Source organism: Centropristis striata, chromosome 15 (genome assembly GCF_030273125.1).
Source record: "Centropristis striata isolate RG_2023a ecotype Rhode Island chromosome 15, C.striata_1.0, whole genome shotgun sequence".
NCBI classification, from domain to species: Eukaryota; Metazoa; Chordata; class Actinopteri; order Perciformes; family Serranidae; genus Centropristis; species Centropristis striata.
This window is the reverse complement of record NC_081531.1, coordinates 33177315-33196920: the sequence shown is the minus strand read 5'-3', so window position 1 is coordinate 33196920 and position 19606 is coordinate 33177315. Positions and strand designations below refer to the sequence as shown.

Below are 19606 nucleotides of genomic sequence, written 5' to 3'. Positions count from 1 at the left end.
TAACAGAATGCACCCACTCAGACTGTCATTTCAATTCTAAATATATTGTTCGATTTTTTTTTGTTGTTGATGCATGTATGGAAACAGTGTTTTTATTGATTTTATTATTATTTTTTTTAATGTTAAATCTTGACCTGAAAAGAAACTAAACCTGTCAGCTAAATGTTGTGAAGTAAGAAGTATAAAGCTACATAAAATGGAAATACTCAAGTAAAGTTCAAACAACTCAGAATTGCACTTAAGTACAGTACTTGAGTAAATGTACTTAGTTACATTCCACCACTGGTATTAAGCCCTAATTAATGTTCTCAGTGAAAGTCATCAAGGTCATATTCTGTATGAAACCTGTTTATTTGACTACTTCATGAGGTTGTAGACAAGAGGGACCCCTGCTGGCAAACTAGAGTACCATTCTTTGTTGAAAACATGCACAACGACATCAGTATTTTCATTTTTTATTATTGTTGCATGTCCGTTGTTATTTTTGTGTCATGCAGTATTTTTGCAGTGTGTGAGAATTCATTTGTGAAATTCCATTTAATCTTGACATGATAAAGCTGGTGCCTACATTGATTTAAGTTTTTTGGATGGGTGCACTCAGTCTTTTGGTTGTTTATGAGTATTGCAAGATCATAAAATGGACTTTGATTGGATAAACCCTAATAAGGCTTCGGCACCCTGAGACAGATCAGTGCAATAACTTTCCAATCAGGTGGTAGTAATCTATTTCATAATAAAAGTTTCATGCCTGCCATTGAGCTCCCATAAAAGTCAGAAAACTGAGAACAAGAGAGTAGTTGTGAATGTTTAAAATTGATGCATGTACTCTTTATACTGTGGAGATAACTATTATTTTGCAAACTGATGTAGCAATGCCCCTGATCGAATATGCTGAGAGCCCCAAGGGAGCACAACCAAGATTTTCAAGGCAAGCAGCAGTTGTTATGTCAAAACAGTGGAGGAGACGCAGCTCTTGTCAAAAGACTTCCTGTAGGAGGAGAGCATGTCCAAGGCTGACCGCTCTAGCTTTGCACAAACTATTAAACAACCACCTACAAACCTGCAGGTCCTGGTTGTAGACATCCAGAGTAGTTGCCATCATGCTTAAGGGCAGATCCGCATCAACTATTTCTTCCCCCGAGTTGAATCTTATAATATATATATATAATATAATAATAATAATAATAATAATAATAATAATAGGCCTAATAATAATAATAATTATAATAATAATAATAATAATAATAATTATTATTATTATTATTATTATTATTATTATTATTATTATTATTATTATTATTATTATGGCAATTATATTAAAAATTATAAGATAAAGGCTTTAAAAAAAAAGTTGAACAGACTAACCTACACTTAGAATCCAACTAAAATCTTGTAAAAGCAAACAAACAAAGACCACAGTTCAAGTGGATGAGAGCTCCAGAGAGCAGGAGGACTCCTTCTTATTGTTTCCGGTTTAGTTTTTCCGACTTCCGCCCGTCACTGTCGCCCATCAACTCTCATCTTGCTCTATATTTCATCTTTGTTGTGGACCGGCATTTTCCCACAACACCCTGCTCCTGCTCTCACAGATGACGAAAATGGCGGACAACTCATCATCGGTAGGTTTTCGAGGGCTATAATTTTATTTTACAGATATTGACCGGTTTCGGGACGCGAAATAACGTGTTATTCTTCGACAGGTCGAGATTGTGGAGGGCTGCCGGCTCCCCGTTCTCCGTAAAAACCAAGAACACGAAGACGAATGGCGTAAGTATTGTCCGGTCCGTTTTCCTGTGCTAAGCTAGCTAATGCTAACTAGCGAGCCTCAGCTGTTGTTATCAGACATCACGGCCTCCCGTTAAAGCTCCGCACACACTCGCACACATGTACTTTATACTCTGTCAAAATATTTAATTTGGACGTTTCTAAAACCACCGTTAGATCCAACAAGATGTTAACTAGCTAACCCGTATGGGTATTTTTTATAAAATGCTATTAATATGAAAGACTAACTTACGGGAAAGATGACTGACATCATGGCTGTTGTTTACAAACATGAAACAGATTGTTCAGGCTAAAAAGTTGATTGCTTTAATGCAGCATGGGTCACTTATAATGACCATGTTTGGGCTAAAGTGGCCCCGCTTGTTTTGACAGTGTAAGGAAAGTAAATAACAGTAATATTAGATATTATCAGTCAGACATGTCAGTGACACTTTGACAGTTAAGTTGTCATTGTTAATCTTCAGAAAGGCCATAATGGTAACGTTACTTATCTGACATCTCAGCTTTAATTCACATGTTTATGGAACTTTTAAACACCATGTGCATGTTCGTGTCGATGCTGGAAATCCTTGAGTACACTTGAATTGAAAGGTTTACAAATGCTTGAAAATTCAAGTGCATTACTAATAATATTTAATCCATAACTGTTTAAAGCTTTTTAAAGAAGACATAAAGACATTAAATAAATCCAAGAGAACTTTATTGCTTTTGCCTTTAAACACAAATGAAAATGTTCATTTTGACAGGATAACAAAAGTAACAACCACAATAAAAAATAGCCAATATCAGTCAGACATGTCAGTGACACTTTGACAGTTAAGTTGTCATTGTTAATCTTCAGAAAGGCCATAATGGTAGCGTTACTTATCTGACATCTCAGCGTTAATTCACATGTTTATGGAACTTTTAAACACCATGTGCATGTTCGTGTCGATGCTGGAAACCCTTGAGTACACTTGAATTGTAATGTGGTGTTTTCAAGGTTTACAAACGCTTGAAAATTCAAGTGCATTACTAATAATATTTAATCACTAACTGTTTAAAGCTTTTTAAATAAAAACATTAAATAAGTCCAAGAGAACTATATTGCTTTTGCCTTTAAACACAAATGAAAATGTTAATTTTGACAGGATAACAAAAGTAACAGCCACAATAAAAAATAGCCAATATCAGTCAGACATGTCAGTGACACTTTGACAGTTAAGTTGTCATTGTTAATCTTCAGAAAGGCCATAATGGTGGCGTTACTTATCTGACATCTCAGCGTTAATTCACATGTTTATGGAACTTTTAAACACCATGTGCATGTTAATGTCGATGCTGGAAATCCTTGAGTACACTTGAATTGAAAGGTTTACAAACGCTTGAAAATTCAAGTGCATTACTAATAATATTTAATCACTAACTGTTTAAAGCTTTTTAAAATAAAGACATTAAATAAATCCAAGAGAACTTTATTGCTTTTGCCTTTAAACACAAATGAAAATGTTAATTTTGACAGGATAACAAAAGTAACAACCACAATAAAAAATAGCCAATATCAGTCAGACATGTCAGTGACACATTGACACTTAAGTTGTTATGGTTAAGCTTCAGAAAGGCCATAATGGTGGCGTTACTTATCTGACATCTCAGCGTTAATTCACATGTTTGTGGAACTTTTAAACACCATGTGCATGTTCGTGTCGATGCTGGAAATCCTTGAGTACACTTGAATTGAAAGGTTTACAAACGCTTGAAAATTCAAGTGCATTACTAATAATATTTAATCACTAACAGCTTTTTAAAATAAAGACATTAAATAAATCCAAGAGAACTTTATTGCTTTTGCCTTTAAACACAAATGAAAATGTTAATTTTGACAGGATATCAAAAGTAACAGCCACAATAAAAAATAGCCAATATCAGTCAGACATGTCAGTGACACTTTGACAGTTAAGTTGTTATGGTTAAGCTTCAGAAAGGCCGTAATGGTAGCGTTACTTATCTGACATCTCAGCGTTAATTCACATGTTTATGGCACTTTTAAACACCATGTGCATGTTAATGTCGATGCTGGAAATCCTTGAGTACACTTGAATTGAAAGGTTTACAAACGCTTGAAAATTCAAGTGCATTACTAATAATATTTAATCACTAACTGTTTAAAGCTTTTTAAAATAAAGACATTAAATAAATCCAAGAGAACTTTATTGCTTTTGCCTTTAAACACAAATGAAAATGTTAATTTTGACAGGATAACAAAAGTAACAACCACAATAAAAAATAGCCAATATCAGTCAGACATGTCAGTGACACTTTGACAGTTAAGTTGTCATTGTTAATCTTCAGAACGGCCGTAATGGCAGCGTTACTTCTCTGACATCTCAGCATAAATACACATGTTTATGAAATTTCTTAACACAATGTCCAAGTGGGGTTTTGTGTGTATCGATCAGTTCGTATGGATCCAGGAAATGAATGAATTTCATGTTTTGTGTTCAAGGTGCATGATACTTGAAGTTGCAACTGCATTACTTAAAAAAGAAAATAAATAAAAGACAGAGTTCAAGTACTGTTGCATTTCACTTGAAATGAAGATGATGAATTTGTCTACCTCCTGTAGAATGCTGAAATATTGTACAGTAGATATTTTTAATAGAGCTTGACCGATATGGGATTGTTGAGGCAGATACTAGTTTTAGAGGGGTAAAATTCATGGTATGACAGCTGAGTTAGTGACTTCTTGGGCTGGAATGAAAATACACCCTTTATGCACTGATTTTGCTCTGCTATTACTATGCATTGGTACTCAAAAGGCTGCTAATACCTTTTGTTAAAGAGTATTGTGCATTTTTACACATTATGTCAGCCAATTTTATAAATGACACGCTTTTTTAATCACCCCAAGTTTTATTTTGCATTTTATGTTCTATAAAAAAGCTTTCTGTATCGGTGTATGATGGAAAACGTATAGGCTGTTACTGATATGTCTGTAATATGTAAACATCGTCTGGCTATTATATCGGTCAGACTCCAGTTAATAGCACAGTTACATCTGATTCAATGTGATGTAATGAAATATTCAAAAATACTGTGTGTACTGTACACAAATGTGTTATTTACCACAGCTGTAAGGTGCTGGAAAGGCTTGAAATACATGTTAAAATGTGCTTGATTTTGATCTTGGGAAGGTGTAGGAATTTCTGAGTGGTTCCCTAATATTTTGGCTACATTTTGACCCTTTCAATGTAATTAATCCATCACTTGTTCTACGGTGGATCTTTCTGTATGAATAGTGAGAAAGGAAATGTTCCCATCTTGGAGTTTTCTTTATTGAATTTATTATTTAGTTTAATTTATGATCTTACGGTGTTTAACTATCCACTCGTACACATCATTTAAGCTAAAGACAAGAATATTCTTGATATAATTTGTGTAGTAGTTCCTTTTTTTCCTCCTTTTCCTGCATTTTGTAGTATCTTATGACACCTAAGATTTATCATGCAAGCAAGGGATGCAATTAAGGTTTATGTCATCGATAATTTTTACTATTCATGTTGAGCTGTGTTAAAATTACTGTCGTACGTACAATAATTGAAGACCCAAAAGATGCTTAATTTAAATATGGTAAAAGCAGCTATTTGCCACACTTGAAAAGAAAAATTGTGAAACTGCAATGTCTGTTGGTTATTGTTGAGCATGTTGGTACATCTGTGTTGTTTTAGCAGCTATTACATGAAAGTCCATCACAATTATTACGTTAAATTAAGTACACTTCATTTCAAGTTTTAATCTGTTTTTCTTACAGCGTTGGCTGAAATTCTAAGTGTGAAGGAAGTTTCCTCGAGAAAGCTATACTATGTTCACTATATTGACTGTGAGTATATTTATTTAGTATCTCTTGTTTTTTTATCTGAAATTTGTAACCGTTCCAATCACTTAACAGGTGGAATTAAATCACACAGAAACATAACAGCAAATGTCTTCTCTCTGTAAATGTGTTTGTGTTAAGTTAACAAGCGGCTGGATGAGTGGGTCACAGGGGACCGACTGGACATGAAGAAGCTTCAGTTTCCTAAGAAAGAAGCTAAAACGCCAACCAAGAATGGTCTTCCAGGCTCCCGCCCCAGCTCGCCAGAGAGAGAAGTGGTAAGTTTATCTCAGACGCTCAAACAGGTTTGGCATTATGGTTTTACCGTTGAGAAGACTCTAGTTTATACAATATGACCTACAGTTGAGGCTGTACACTGTAGGCTCATATTAACTTTCATTCTTGATTGCAAAACATGTATGTCATACATTTTACGATTATGTTTGCTGGGTAAAGTTTGTTTCAATCTGCTGTACAGCCTGGGCAGATAACCCCAATATTTTTCTTTTTTACTCCTGTTAATTCTCATCATTTCCTGTTAATTTCCATGGAAACTCACCACCTTGAATAGGCCTATTTCCAGAATTGCGCAGCCGCATTTAGACCATTTAGCCCTTTTGTATTGCTTCAAGATACCAGCAGAATATAAAAGTGAATGTTGGATGGCATCATACTCAATTAAATATAACTCAGTGGATAAAATAATCTGTGTGCTGTCGATCTTAACAAGGTAGATTAGTGTTTAATCATTGGTGGTCAACAGTGCAGGCAGCACAGACAAAAATAATAACTTTCAGTTATTTTCAGTGGTGGTTGGTTTGTCACTAATGAGATACAGTATTCTGCATGCTGCTTGAAACCATGATTTGTTAAAATGTACCAACACGATACATGATGTCTTTGCTAGCTGTATGGGCACAGGATTATATGCTCATTGTTTTTCTTTTTACTGTTAACCCGTCCTCAACATTTAAAGGATTATTTTAGCCAAATGTTGGAATGTGAGAATAGAAAACGCTCCATTTTTAGAAACTTTGGAATTTTTACTCTTATTTTTTTGCATTCATAGCTTTTTAAATCTGTTTTTATTGCTGTTAGTTATGCTGGAAGACACCAGTTTCATTGTTTGTACAGTGAGTATTAATCCAACCGTTAATATGAATGCCGTTAACCCCCTTTCTACTGTTCAATTCAGAGGAAGAGTCTAGATCTCAACGTACCATCTGCCACAGCTCCCTCCAGAGGCAAAACCCTCCCCACGCCGGTACAACTTGAATTTACACTTTGGTGAAATGACTGGGACCTTGTTTAAACCTGGTGTTAACATGCATCTTGTGTGATCATACAGCTATCGGGCCATGCTGAACTGCATGGGACTCCAGATATAAACAACCATGACATAAAAAAAGAAGATGCTGATCCGGTCGTGCAGATCACATCTGGAAGTGCTTTAACACACAGTGTATCCAAATGTTTGACAGGTGTTTGCACTGGACTTGTCAAGCCACATTTCAACTTCAAAACTTTCAAGGTAGCTGGAATTCTCTGTTGATGTTGTAATTTCTCATGTTGTGCTGAAGATGGATTATTCTCTGAGCTTTCATTATCTGCAGGTTTAAAATTCGATATATACTTTAAGAAAATCACATGTTCATAAGCAGTGAAGATGACAATGTGCACAACAAGGTAAAAATAGAAATGTTTTTGTTGCAGGCAGTTTAAACTCCTGAAGACACATGTTTTGTTTTAAGTGCAAACCTAATGGAGCTGCAACTGCTCTGTGTCTATTGCATCTTAATACCAGGTTTTAATAGGGCGTATACATTGAACTAGTTATTAAAACCTGCTTTATGTGATACGCTGTGGCTATTAAACCAGACACAGTTTTAGCTTATATCAGTTGCCAGGCTGCAGATATCATTAAAGAGATAGTTCAGATTTTTTGAAGTTGGGTTGTATGAGATATTTATCCACTGTTAGTGTATTGCACAGAATAGAAGCAGAGTAATGCTATGGACAGGTCAGCAGCAAAGTGATTAAGTGTATGTCATATTTTTAATATTTTTGCCGCTTTACCTTGCCGACAGCCAACACAGTTTAAGTTGTTATGGAGGAAAGTGATTGTATGCTCTTTTCAAAGCCACCAGACTCCATAGACCAGAACCTTGATTTTACTTTGCAGAAGACGGGAGTTGAACGAGTGAATCCAAACGAACCCTTTGAAACACCAAAGTCACACTGTAACACCAACAAACTAAATCATCGAGACAGTGGTAGACCAGCAACTCCAGTGTTCTGCAAGGTAAAACTACTGTTTTCTTTCAAAGGAGTTTGATGAAATGATAGTGAGAATAGGTAACTGCTTCAGTTACCTGTAAGCTGACATTTTCTTTTTGCTAAAATACATTTTGCTTATCTTCTGTTTCTTTACTATGATCTACAATACGTACAGTACAGGCCAAAAGTTTGGACACGCCTTCTTATTCAATTTGTTTCCTTTATTTTCATGACTATTGACATTGTGATTCATCAAAACTATTAATGAACACATATGGAATTATGTACTTAACAAAAAAGTGTGAAATCACTGAAAACATGTCTTATATTCTAGTAAGCAAAGGGTGGTTACTTTGAGGAATCTAAAATACAAGACATGTTTTCAGTTATTTCACACTTTTTTTGTTAAGTACATAATTCCATATGTGTTCATTCATAGTTTTGATGCCTTCAGTGAGAATCTACAATGTAAATAGTCATGAAAATAAAGAAAAACGCATTGAATGAGAAGGTGTGTCCAAACTTTTGGCCTGTACTGTAATAGACTGACTATGGATGAGTACTTCATATAACCCCACTTAAAAACAATCCAAACTATAACTTTAAGATGATACCTTGTCATGAAATCAACCTGAAGCACCCAGCTTTAAATCATTACATTTCTGTGTATTATAAAAACTTGAACATGCCTCTTGTTTGACTGGATTTAAAAAATTCTTGTTTAGAAACGACAAAACAATCAGATTTTTAAGTGTTTGGTTCTGTTCTGTCCGTAATCATTTTAAGCCAAATGTCTAACGATGTTTGTCTGCTGCAGAAGAGGAAAGTAGAGGCCGTCCCCTTGGCCACTCAGGTATCCCCGGCCACCCCCGTGCCCTCCCTGCCAAGTTCAGCTGAAGCCTCTCAGGCATCTGTTTTTCCTGCTGTGAGGGAGACCAACACCTTCAAGTCCCGAGACGACCATGAACCCATCTCCTCGCTCACGACGGTAAAGAAAACCATTCTTGGATACGTACATGTTTGAATTTGTTTTGTTTTTTTGTCACAGGCTGATATGTGACTTCTCTTTTTTTTTTTTTGTAATGATAGAACGGCACCGCCCGACGACTCATCCCGTCGCAGCCCGGGAGGAAGAGAAAAGCTAATTGTGGGGGAACTGACGAGGTACGTAACTTCATTATATATCTCATCTTCTCAGTTAATTATTTTATCATTTCAATCGTATACCTGATGTCAGAGTTTGTGCGTTATCATGGTTTGGAAAAAGCATGCTCTTATCTTTATTTTGAGCACTACAAGCTAAAATTTGTATACTTTAGAATTAAATTATACACCTTAGTCATGGAGCAAATAAAAAAAAAAAAAATCCCATATGTTTGAAAAGAAATATCACACACACAATATCTCACATGAATGCTTTATCCTTCTATTCCCCTTTTTCTTTCTTCACTTATTTTCTATATAAAAAAATAGCAAATACTTTCAATTTGTTCATTTTATGTGTGAAGGTTATGTTTGTTTTTTAAGCAGCAACTCCCTAATGTTTGGTTACATGTTCAAAACCTAAAGTCTTCTAAAGTTAAGACCTTATAACTTATAACATACCAGCAAGGATTGGGGACATTTTTTATTTTTCAACATCTACTAATTATTTTCTACAGGATTTTCAATCTTATGAGTTTAATTTTGACGAGAAGTTGTATTTGGTTTATGATGGCCTTTTTGTTTTGCTACAATTAGAATTTCAGTGCTATGACTGAATTAATATTTGCAACTGTACAGTTAAGAGGATTATTTAGATTTTGGGTACTTGCAAGGTTATATAAAAAAAACTTAAATGGTAATTTTTAATTAATTTTGTATTCCAAAATGTTTCTGATCCATGGAAATATAATGAAATGTATTTTACGAGATTCTGAGATCTATTTTGATTGCATACATGCAACAAGGCAGTTGCACACTAAAAAAAATATTTAATTTCCCTAAATGAGGCATGAAATTATCCAAACAAAGCAGGTTAGACCTGGATTTTCATGGTTTCTGTTCACTCTGTGGAGCTTCAGCTCAGCTGTTGCTCTGAGTTTCTCACCTCCCACGCTGTCATCTTCTCTGATGACAGTGGCCAGTGGGTTTGTCATATAAGTTAACAAAACAATCTGTCAAACCCACATGAAGTAATCGCTGTAACGTTTCGGTTTGCTCTTTTCCTCATTTTTCATTTATTGACATCTCAATCACGACCAATGATCAATGCCTTCTGATGAACCTGAAACAAATGTAACTGAAGTTCAATATTGTGTTCATTCTGCCCAATTACCAGACTGTTTAGTGCAAATTAGAGCATTTTATTCCCCTCTGAAGTGTCCAAAAGCCATTGTTTTTGTGTTTTTCTCTGCTAGATGATAAAGGTTTTGCAGTATAACAACCCTCAGAGTGCCAGTGTCTTCCTACCACCACCAGAGGTCTGTTTCACTTCTTATTATTGTCCTGTTGATTTTGTGTTGTTGTGCAAATCCAGCTGTTCCTTAGTGAGTCCAATTCAACTGAGGTGCAGCTAACCTCAGACCCAACTTTAGTCCTTTTAGTGAAACCACTGTGATTATACGTGTTACATGTAGTGATGAGGGCTGTAAAAACAGTTTGTTCATTCATAATGTCAACATTAGTACTATAAATAAACATTAAAGTTCCTTGTAACTTTGTTTTTTGCATGTCTATAGAGTCTGTTTAAACCCATTATTTCTGCACAGTTGCAGATAAAGATTAGGCTACACTAATGTTATTAATATTATATTATTTGTAGAATCAGATTCTAGATTTACCTGCATATCATTTTTTCCAACTTGTGTGATCCATGCATTTTTGTCAGATGTAATCATTGCAGCTTGTTTTTACCAAACAGAATATTTTGCATCAGTCTATATATTTTGGTAAAATGGTAAATGGACCTGCACTTATATAGCCGAAAAAAAACTTCCTGCTTAATTCTCACACAAAAGGAGACACGCAGCTGTATTAACAGAGTGGTTTAGTAGCAGATTTTTTGCTACTAAAGGGTCATAACATATGGCATAAGCTTTATTTGAAACTACAATAAAAGCTTCACTTTAGAAAATGATGAGCCCGAGTAGAAATCTAAAAATAAAAATACTGTTTGGTCAAGCAGCGTTTTGTTTCAACCAAGGTTATTATAGTTAACGAAAACTAACGAAATAATGAAAACTAGAATTGAAAAAACATTTTCGTTAACTGAAATAAAAATAAAAACTTAAGTTTTTAAAAAAACGATAACTAACTGAAACTGTATTGCGTGGTTACAAAACTAACTAAAATTATAGTGGAAATGTCCTTAGTTTTCGTTTTTGTCAACTTTTCATTCAAAATTCAGTATTTCTATTGGAACATGTAACACATGGTGAATATGTTTACTGAGACTTGGATGTCTACACTCAAACCAAAATTCAAAACAGTTAATAACCTTATTGGGGCTGAGATGGATAAACCAAAGGAAATAAAGGCAAAATTTATTATGACCACTTTGAATCTCGCACCCAACATATAGCCCATTACAAAAAAACTAAAACTAAAACTAATAAAAACTCAACTAAAACTAAGCATTTTCAAAAAATAAAAACTAAACTAAAACTAGAAAACTCACTCTTAAAACTAACTAAAACTAACTGAATTTGAAAACAAAAATTCACAACGAAATTAAAACTAAAACTAATGAAAAATCCAAAACTATTATAACCTTGGTTTCAACACAGTTTTTAACTACTAACTGAGTGTATAATGTGTCTAATCTCCACATTGTTTCCCACCAGGATTCCCAGGACAGTTCGGACGGCATCCCATCTGCACCCCGCATGACGGGCAGTCTGGTGTCCGACCGCAGCCATGATGACATCGTCACCCGGATGAAAAACATAGAGTGTATAGAGTTAGGACGCCACAGACTGAAGCCGTGGTACTTCTCACCGTACCCGCAGGAACTCACCACGCTGCCCATCCTCTACCTCTGTGAATTCTGTCTCAAGTACCTCAAAAGCCTGAAGTGTCTCCAGAGGCATTTGGTAAAAAACATCACTATCTCGACCACTTAATTTCTTACTGCTTTCGATTTTTTTGTACAAAGTGCTCATCCTCTCGTCTCTCACATCTTTGACAGACAAAATGTAATCTAAGACATCCTCCAGGCAACGAGATCTACCGCAAAGGCACCATCTCATTTTTTGAGATTGACGGCAGGAAAAACAAAGTTAGTGATATTCTTGATATTTTTACTCTCTTCTCTCAACTTGGTATTTGTTGTTTTTATTTTGGTTTTGATTGATGTGTCTGTTCTATTTTTTGCAGACTTATTCCCAGAATCTGTGTTTACTCGCTAAGTGTTTCCTGGACCACAAAACCTTGTATTATGACACAGACCCTTTCCTCTTCTACGTAATGACGGAGTACGACTCAAAAGGCTTTCACATAGTCGGCTACTTCTCTAAGGTACGGCCCACTCATTATGGCTTGGTAACGGTCTTCCATCTAAATTTGCCCCCCCCCCAAAAAATTTATTATTTTCTGTGTGCAGGAAAAAGAGTCCACTGAAGATTATAACGTTGCCTGCATCCTGACGTTGCCCCCCTACCAGCGGAGAGGCTACGGCAAACTGCTCATTGAGTTCAGTAAGTGGAATACCACAAACGGTGCACAATGTTCAGGAAATACACACATATTTAAATTCTTCAGGCATTTTATGGCTAACCTGTGTGTGTGTGTGTGTGTGTGTGTGTGTGTGTGTGTGTTCGTCAGGTTACGAACTGTCCAAGGTAGAAGGGAAGACAGGAACTCCAGAGAAGCCACTTTCTGACCTTGGCCTTTTGTCCTATCGCTCCTACTGGTCTCAGACCATCTTGGAAATTCTCATGGACCTTAAACCTGACAATGGAGAAAGGCCGCAGATAACCATCAAGTATGCAACTCTTTTATTTTATTTCAACCTTTTTAATTGTCTCCCAAGAATTATTATTATTTTTTTTATTTTTTTTTATTATTTTTATTAACGAAGAAACAAAGAAAAGAACAGTGGATTACTTATTAGGAGCCACAATATGAAAACAAAACACTAAAACACAATTCTAGACAACAAAGACTCAGGAACATATTTACAAATTAGACAATGTATACACAAATAACATACAAAGAATAATATAAAGGATAACCACAACAACAAAAAATGAAAACAACGATACACCAGTACAAAGCCACACGGCGAAAACAGACAGACGACCAAAAAAAACAAAAAAAAACACACAACAACATAAATTTAGCCCAAACAGGAATATAGAGAGGCTGGTAATATACACAGATTCCAGGATAAAAAGAGAATCATATGAAACGTTAATTAAATTCAAAGTAACCCCTAGAATCCCAAGAATAATTTCTACAGCTAAACAGCAGCTTTATAATTGACACTCGCGGCGCACGATATTGGATTTTTGACAATGTCTGATATGTAGATATTCTCATTTGGCCGATTATTGATACTGACTTTTTTTACCTGCCTGTGTTGTTTCTTCTTTTTCTTCTTTGCTGCCAAAAACTTGTAACAGTCAGGATGACGGTTCTTGAGATGGTTGATTAAGTTTGGCTCCGCACCGACACTGAGCAGTCATTGCAAATAGCCGTTTTGCTATTTGTTTCTGACACGTTAAATAAAACTTCCACACCACGGACATTTTGGCTTCTCCTTCTCTCATGCTGCATGTAGACACACAAGATGCCCAAATCGTGTTAAGCTGCCCCGGTCATCCTCACACCGGGGACCTGGCACCAAAGTCTGAGAAGCAGCAGCCTATTAATTTCTCCACATATTATATCGGTGGACATCAGCGTGTTGGCAGATTTTTAACCCTTAGTAGGGCACTCATTGAAATACTTGCAAATTCCAAATTTCATCCCTAGAGAATATTGGAGGATATTACATACTGCCAGAATAGTAAAAAAAAAAACCATACAGACCCGGGGGGAGGAGGGTAATATTTTGAGAAAAAAGTTAATGAGATTAAAGTGGTGAATCTCCGAGAAAAAAGTTGCTTTTTTTCACTTTTTTCTTGTAAATCTGCAACTTTTTTTGTGCAGATTTGCCACTTTAAATCTCTTACATCTGCAACTTTTTTCCTTGTAGATTTGCTACTTATTCTAGTAAATTTGCAACTTTTTTCTCAAAAAATTATTTTATTTATTACTCATTTATTACTCATTTTAGATATCCGCTGAAGTTGCCAAATATAGTTCTTTGCCTGATAAAGGGTTAAAGCCAGTATTGACCGATACCAAAAACGTGTCGATAATAACGGTGCATCCCTCATTGTCACACTATTTGTTTGACTCTTGTTTATAACTCCTGCAGTGAGATCAGCGAGATTACAAGTGTGAAGAAAGAAGACGTCATTTCGACGCTTCAGTACCTCAACCTCATCAACTATTACAAGGTGAGAGACCAATGCTGTGTTCCAGTTGTTATTTCTTTATTTCTTGAGACTCCTTAAACTTTGCTCTTTCTGACTGCATCTGCAGCATTGTGGATGGTCCATTAACAACTTTGTGTGAAATATTGGCAGTGCACCCCCTCTGGAGACTGCTCATATTAAAAATAAAGTTCTGAAGGTTGCAGGATGGAAGGTAGACCGAACCTTAATGAAAAATATACAGTTATACCATAGCTTTAATCTCTGAACAAGTTGTCAATGTGTGACAAGCAGCAGAGTACATAATGTAAGTGAGTGTGAGCACTCTGTCACAAACACTGACACGCACATACACAAGTTGGGATTTTACACTTTCTGGTGTTAATGGCGGAATAACTGGCAAAAACGTCCTGTGGAAGAGACAAACTCCTGCTACATTCTATCTCTCTAAAGGCAACACGACAGATACGTTTTCTTCTAATGTGTGAGTTGTTTTATGAATCGAATGTTTGTGATATTAATCAGTCAGAATCAGAAAGATTTTTATTTTGCTTATACTCAAGTACAATCAAGTTGTGGATGGCTTCTCTCCGTGCATTTAGAGAAACATAAATTAATAAAATCATTAAAAAAAACAATGTTTAAAAATGTAGAAAATACAAAATATTTATATATAAGATATAAATACAAGCAGGAAAAAGTCAACAGAAATAGAAGCTTGAAAAATAGACTCATACCTTTGCAGGTTATTTACAGTTACAGGTAGTTGGTGAAAGTTTAATAAAAAGCTTTTATTTACAGTTTTGTGCATTCTATTTCCTGTGGTATGGTGAATGTTTAGATCAACAAATGTCTTTATAAAGTGTGAGATAAATCTCCTCGGCTGTGTTTTATTTATGCCACATGTCAATTTTATTTATGGACAGTAAAACAGTCATTTTATTATTGGGATGGGAGCAGTTTTTCTCGAAAAATATTACCAGAAGTTACCAAATATAGTTCTTTGCCTGATAAAGGGTTAAATGTTTCAAATAAAACTAAGGAGAACTGCATTACCCCCTCATGAAGTAATTGACCCGAAGCACAGGCAGCTGATGTAATGCACTAGTGATATCCAATTCAATTAAATTGAATTAAATTGGCTTTATTGGCATGACATAACACTGTATATATTGCCAAGCAAGCATCAGAAAAAAAGATAACAGTAAGGAATATTGAAAGCAATATTTACAATAAATTATTATATTTCTATTATTCATTTGAAAAGAAAAGAAAAACTAATAACAATAAAAGAAAGCAATATTTACAATCATTGAATTACAATCAATATATCATTCATACAATCTAACTGTCCCAGCAAAGAAGAAGAAAATAAAAAAATAAATAAAATAAATAATCCCCTCAGATCACATTGATGCAGCCAGATGTCGTTATTTTCCACTAAAATATGTGCAGTGTGAACAAATGACTCATAAAATAAGGATTCAAGAGGATCAATGCTGCCGGAAATGGGAGAAATGGACAGAATACATAAAAACGACAGGGCAAGGACTATCACAGTGACATTAATACAGGATCTAAGTGTAGAAATATAATGATCCAACATGTTCCTTTTTTGATGTTAGTTTTTTTTTTGTTCTGTTTTGTTTTGTTTTATTTTATTTTACTTGTATGTATAATGTTCTACACTGCTTTAAGGGAGAAACAATAAAAAGAAAGTTATATAAAATATGTGCAGTGTGGTCTAGAAACTGTAACGTGACATTCAACCTGTTGTCTTGTCTCTTGAATCCAGGGTCAGTACATCCTGACTCTTTCAGAGGACATTGTGGACGGGCACGAAAGAGCGATGCAGAAGAGACACTTGCGCATAGATCCAAAATGCCTTCACTTCACGCCTAAGGACTGGAGCAAGAGGGGGAAGTGGTAGATCCTCCAACCGCCAGAGAGCACACAGTGTTGAAGCAAACAGTGGATCACATCAAAGGTTTTTGTCACCAAGAAGCTGGAAACCTTTTTGAACCAAGGACTCTTCTTCAGATAAGAAACATAAATTGTCACTTGAGATGCATCAACTTTTATTGTGAATATCCATTATATATTGTGAATTTAAAAAGCTCTCAAACTTGGGGACACAAGAGAGACTGGTTAACAGTGACACCGCCAAAATGTACAACACACCGTCTACTGTGTAAAAGATCCTGTTTATGACCAACAGTGCGCTAAAAGTGACGTACGGACTAAATAATGTAAATTAAAACCCAAAATGGTAAACATACAGGCCAGCTAAAGGAAACAAGGTGGTTGTTTTATAGAAAATAATTTGAGTTCTACGGGGAATTGCCTCATTTGTTGCAGAGTCCATATTATGTAACAACAAAATTATTTTCCTTAAATCAAACAAGGAACAGTTGTTTTTTTTGTTTTTTGTTCTTTGCTTTGGCCAAGTGTGTGATATTGTCTACATCCTACCGAAGAATCGTTAAAATGTTGTTGTGAAAATTATTAATGTACCCCCAAAAATGTCAAATTTGTCGTGTGAATTTATCCAGTAACATTGCTTAAAAAACATTAACCTCGATCGGACTGCACTCCAAAAAATCTCGACACTTTTTAGTGTATTGATGCCAGAAATGGAAACTAATTAGTAACAATATCACAAAAGTTTGTCCTTACAAGATGTTTTCCCTTTATTTTGACATTATAACAATATACTAACTTATGTTATGACAAGAAACTAATCTTGTTATAACATGACATGTTTCAACATCACAACTTACTGTTATAACATGTAAATAATGGGAAAATGTTTGTCATGATGTTTTTCCCGTTATAACAATATTTTTTCACGTTAATCCAATATTCAAACAAATCTTGTTTTAAAGTCCTAACTTTATAACATGAAAAGTTTGTTGTCATAACAGAATGTTTTTACAGTCATTTTCATGTCATAACTATATATTTTCACGTTATTACAATATACAAACGTATTGTTTTAACATGAAATGTTTTAAAGTTATTACTTATTGTTATAACATAAAGCGTTTCATGTTTTAAAGTGATTTGACGTGAAATTTCTGCTCGAAGGAGCACGAACACACATTTGACATTTTTTTAAAACAATACTGGTTGATACACAGATTGTGGTTATTAACAGTTATTCATTTATTAGGAGAGTATAAATGGGTTAAAGGTTCCAATTTTCCCATCTGTTTTTGGAGTATAAAATTAAAAATTCAAAACGCACCTCAGCGCACAACAGAAGGGAAAAAAAAAGGTAATTTTCAGTTTATTATGGTTCTCCTTGAGTGCCTGAATTTTATTGTCTTTTACTGGACAGGGATATGTTCTAGAAGTATCATGGCTCATTTGTAAAATAAAAAAGTATTAAATAATCACCCAGAACAGCTTGGATGCAGACAAAAGAAAAATCAAACACAACCTCAAATTCTACCGTTATAATGTTGCTTTAGAACCAACATGGTCACTTCAGGTGTGTTCTCTTTTCCAGTAGTAACTGTGCTTTCATTTCCATTTGTTTTCAATAGCTGGAAGTATTTATGCTCTTTGTTTGTGACCAGTCAGGTAAATCTTCTTTCGTTGAGATAACCCTCTGTCATGATCATCTGTACAGTGTGCAACAAGACAAATCAGCTCCCCGAGTTAAACACATGTTCCCTGTAACTGTACATACTGAACCTGATTGTAAAAAAAAAAAAAACAAGAAAAAAAAAAACAAGCTTAGAAGACAGAAGCCATGTTGAACTGTTAGATGAATGTAAATTTTGTGTACAGTTGTCTTTAGTGTCTTTTTTTACTTAATGTAAACTAACTGGCTGCACAATATCAACAGGAAAAGACATACAAGTGGTATCTTACTTTCAGTTTGTGTTTTCTGTTTACATGTCACAAAGGAATTTACCATGTTGAAATGATTTAGTATATCTTTAAGTGAAACACAGTTGAGAGTATGATTTGAACGTTTGATATGAAAAGCTTGTTGAATTGATAAAAAAAGATCTTAAATCCATAAAAGTGTCTTTATATGTGAGTCTTTCCTCCCATTCAGTGTGCAGTATTTTTATTGGCCCTGAGAACCAGATAACCAGGTAAGAAACAAACATATGTAACCACTGGTCAAGCATAATTGATGTCACTTAGATTAACATATTTACTGTATCAAATCTGTAAAAATAACAGCTGCAGAAAAAACATTTAGATTTTTTACTTCAGTTAAAGTAGCAATAACATGATGTAAAAAAATCTCCGTTACAAGTAAAAGTCCTGCATTCAAAAAGTCAAAATATCAATCAAAATCTACAGAACTTGTGCAGAATAACCCAATTCAGAGCCTTGTTTATTATATTATTGCATTATAATTGATGCATTTATGTGCAAATGAGTTTAATAGTGCAGCTCTTAAAGTTGGGGGGTGTTTTGTTTACTTTGTATACTGTTGGTCAGCCAAATCTAGATAAGTATAACAGTTTGATAATGTATTTTATTTAAATGTACATTTTGTATTCTAAATCTACATTTGTTAAATATGGAAAAAAAATCTAGATTAATGTGCTTTTACAACGCTGCATTTTTTGTATTATACTAAACTGTATTTGATATTTGCCTCTAAAATATAGTAAAATAAATAGAGCAAGCATATATCATATGCATATCATAACATAACACAATATAAATGTTCAAATAAAGTAGCAACAATTGTTAACTTATTTCCAGTACTTTGCAGAACTGTGTAGAATAAAAAACATTTTGAAAAATTAAATTAAATTGAGCAAGCCTTCATAATGGCCACCAGGGGGCAGCACCACGAGCTTCCCTCCATGTGTGGCTGCAAAATTACGTTACCGAAGTTAAAACTCAGCTAAAATTAGGCGAGAGGGAAATTTAACAGGTCAACCTGACCATTGTGATTCTGTTACAGCTGGTTGAGGACTGGGAGAATTTGGACCAATGGAGACCTGCAGTGGATCCAGTTTGGTTGTCCAAGCTACAGGTAATACAAGATAACAGTTCAAATATGATCCTAAACCAGAGTAAGTAACCTAAAGTCATTGCTGCATTATTCATTTAATTTAACGCTTCTCCTAGTTAACCCTCGAAACCCCAACAAGCCTTTTCAGGGTGTTTTTTTGTTGTTGTTGTTGTTGTTGCTCTTTTTACATTTTACTCACTGTGGCCTTGTTTTTCACTGCAGTATATAAAATATATAAGT

General features: G+C 34.8%; 1 protein-coding gene across 2 annotated transcripts; it reads left to right on the top strand.

Moving 5' to 3' along the window:
• The first annotated feature begins 1569 nt into the window (after nucleotides 1-1569).
• Nucleotides 1570-18411, top strand: kat5a (K(lysine) acetyltransferase 5a). Of its 2 annotated transcripts, none has more exons than XM_059351872.1 (17): nucleotides 1570-1619; nucleotides 1701-1767; nucleotides 5576-5644; nucleotides 5780-5916; nucleotides 6834-6902; nucleotides 6987-7169; nucleotides 7779-7940; nucleotides 8733-8903; nucleotides 9005-9079; nucleotides 10315-10377; nucleotides 11740-11988; nucleotides 12084-12173; nucleotides 12272-12412; nucleotides 12498-12591; nucleotides 12719-12878; nucleotides 14319-14400; nucleotides 16172-18411. In XM_059351872.1, exons 1-17 carry the CDS (start codon nucleotides 1590-1592, stop codon nucleotides 16304-16306), a joined length of 1977 nt encoding a protein of 658 aa, XP_059207855.1. In that variant the 5' UTR covers nucleotides 1570-1589; the 3' UTR covers nucleotides 16307-18411. The 2 variants fall into 2 exon arrangements, with proteins under 2 accessions (XP_059207855.1, XP_059207856.1); XM_059351873.1 differs by having other exon boundaries at nucleotides 1572-1619; nucleotides 7821-7940.
• Nucleotides 18412-19606: the final 1195 nt, after the last annotated feature.

Excerpts from the sequence above, each read along its gene's own strand:
- kat5a (XM_059351872.1), top strand. The coding sequence starts at position 1,590 with ATGACGAAAATGGCGGACAACTCATCATCG. Across the intron at positions 1,768-5,575 it reads AGAACACGAAGACGAATGGC|CGTTGGCTGAAATTCTAAGT; the intron begins GTAAGTATTGTC and ends TTTTTCTTACAG. Across the intron at positions 7,170-7,778 it reads TCAACTTCAAAACTTTCAAG|CCACCAGACTCCATAGACCA; the intron begins GTAGCTGGAATT and ends CTCTTTTCAAAG.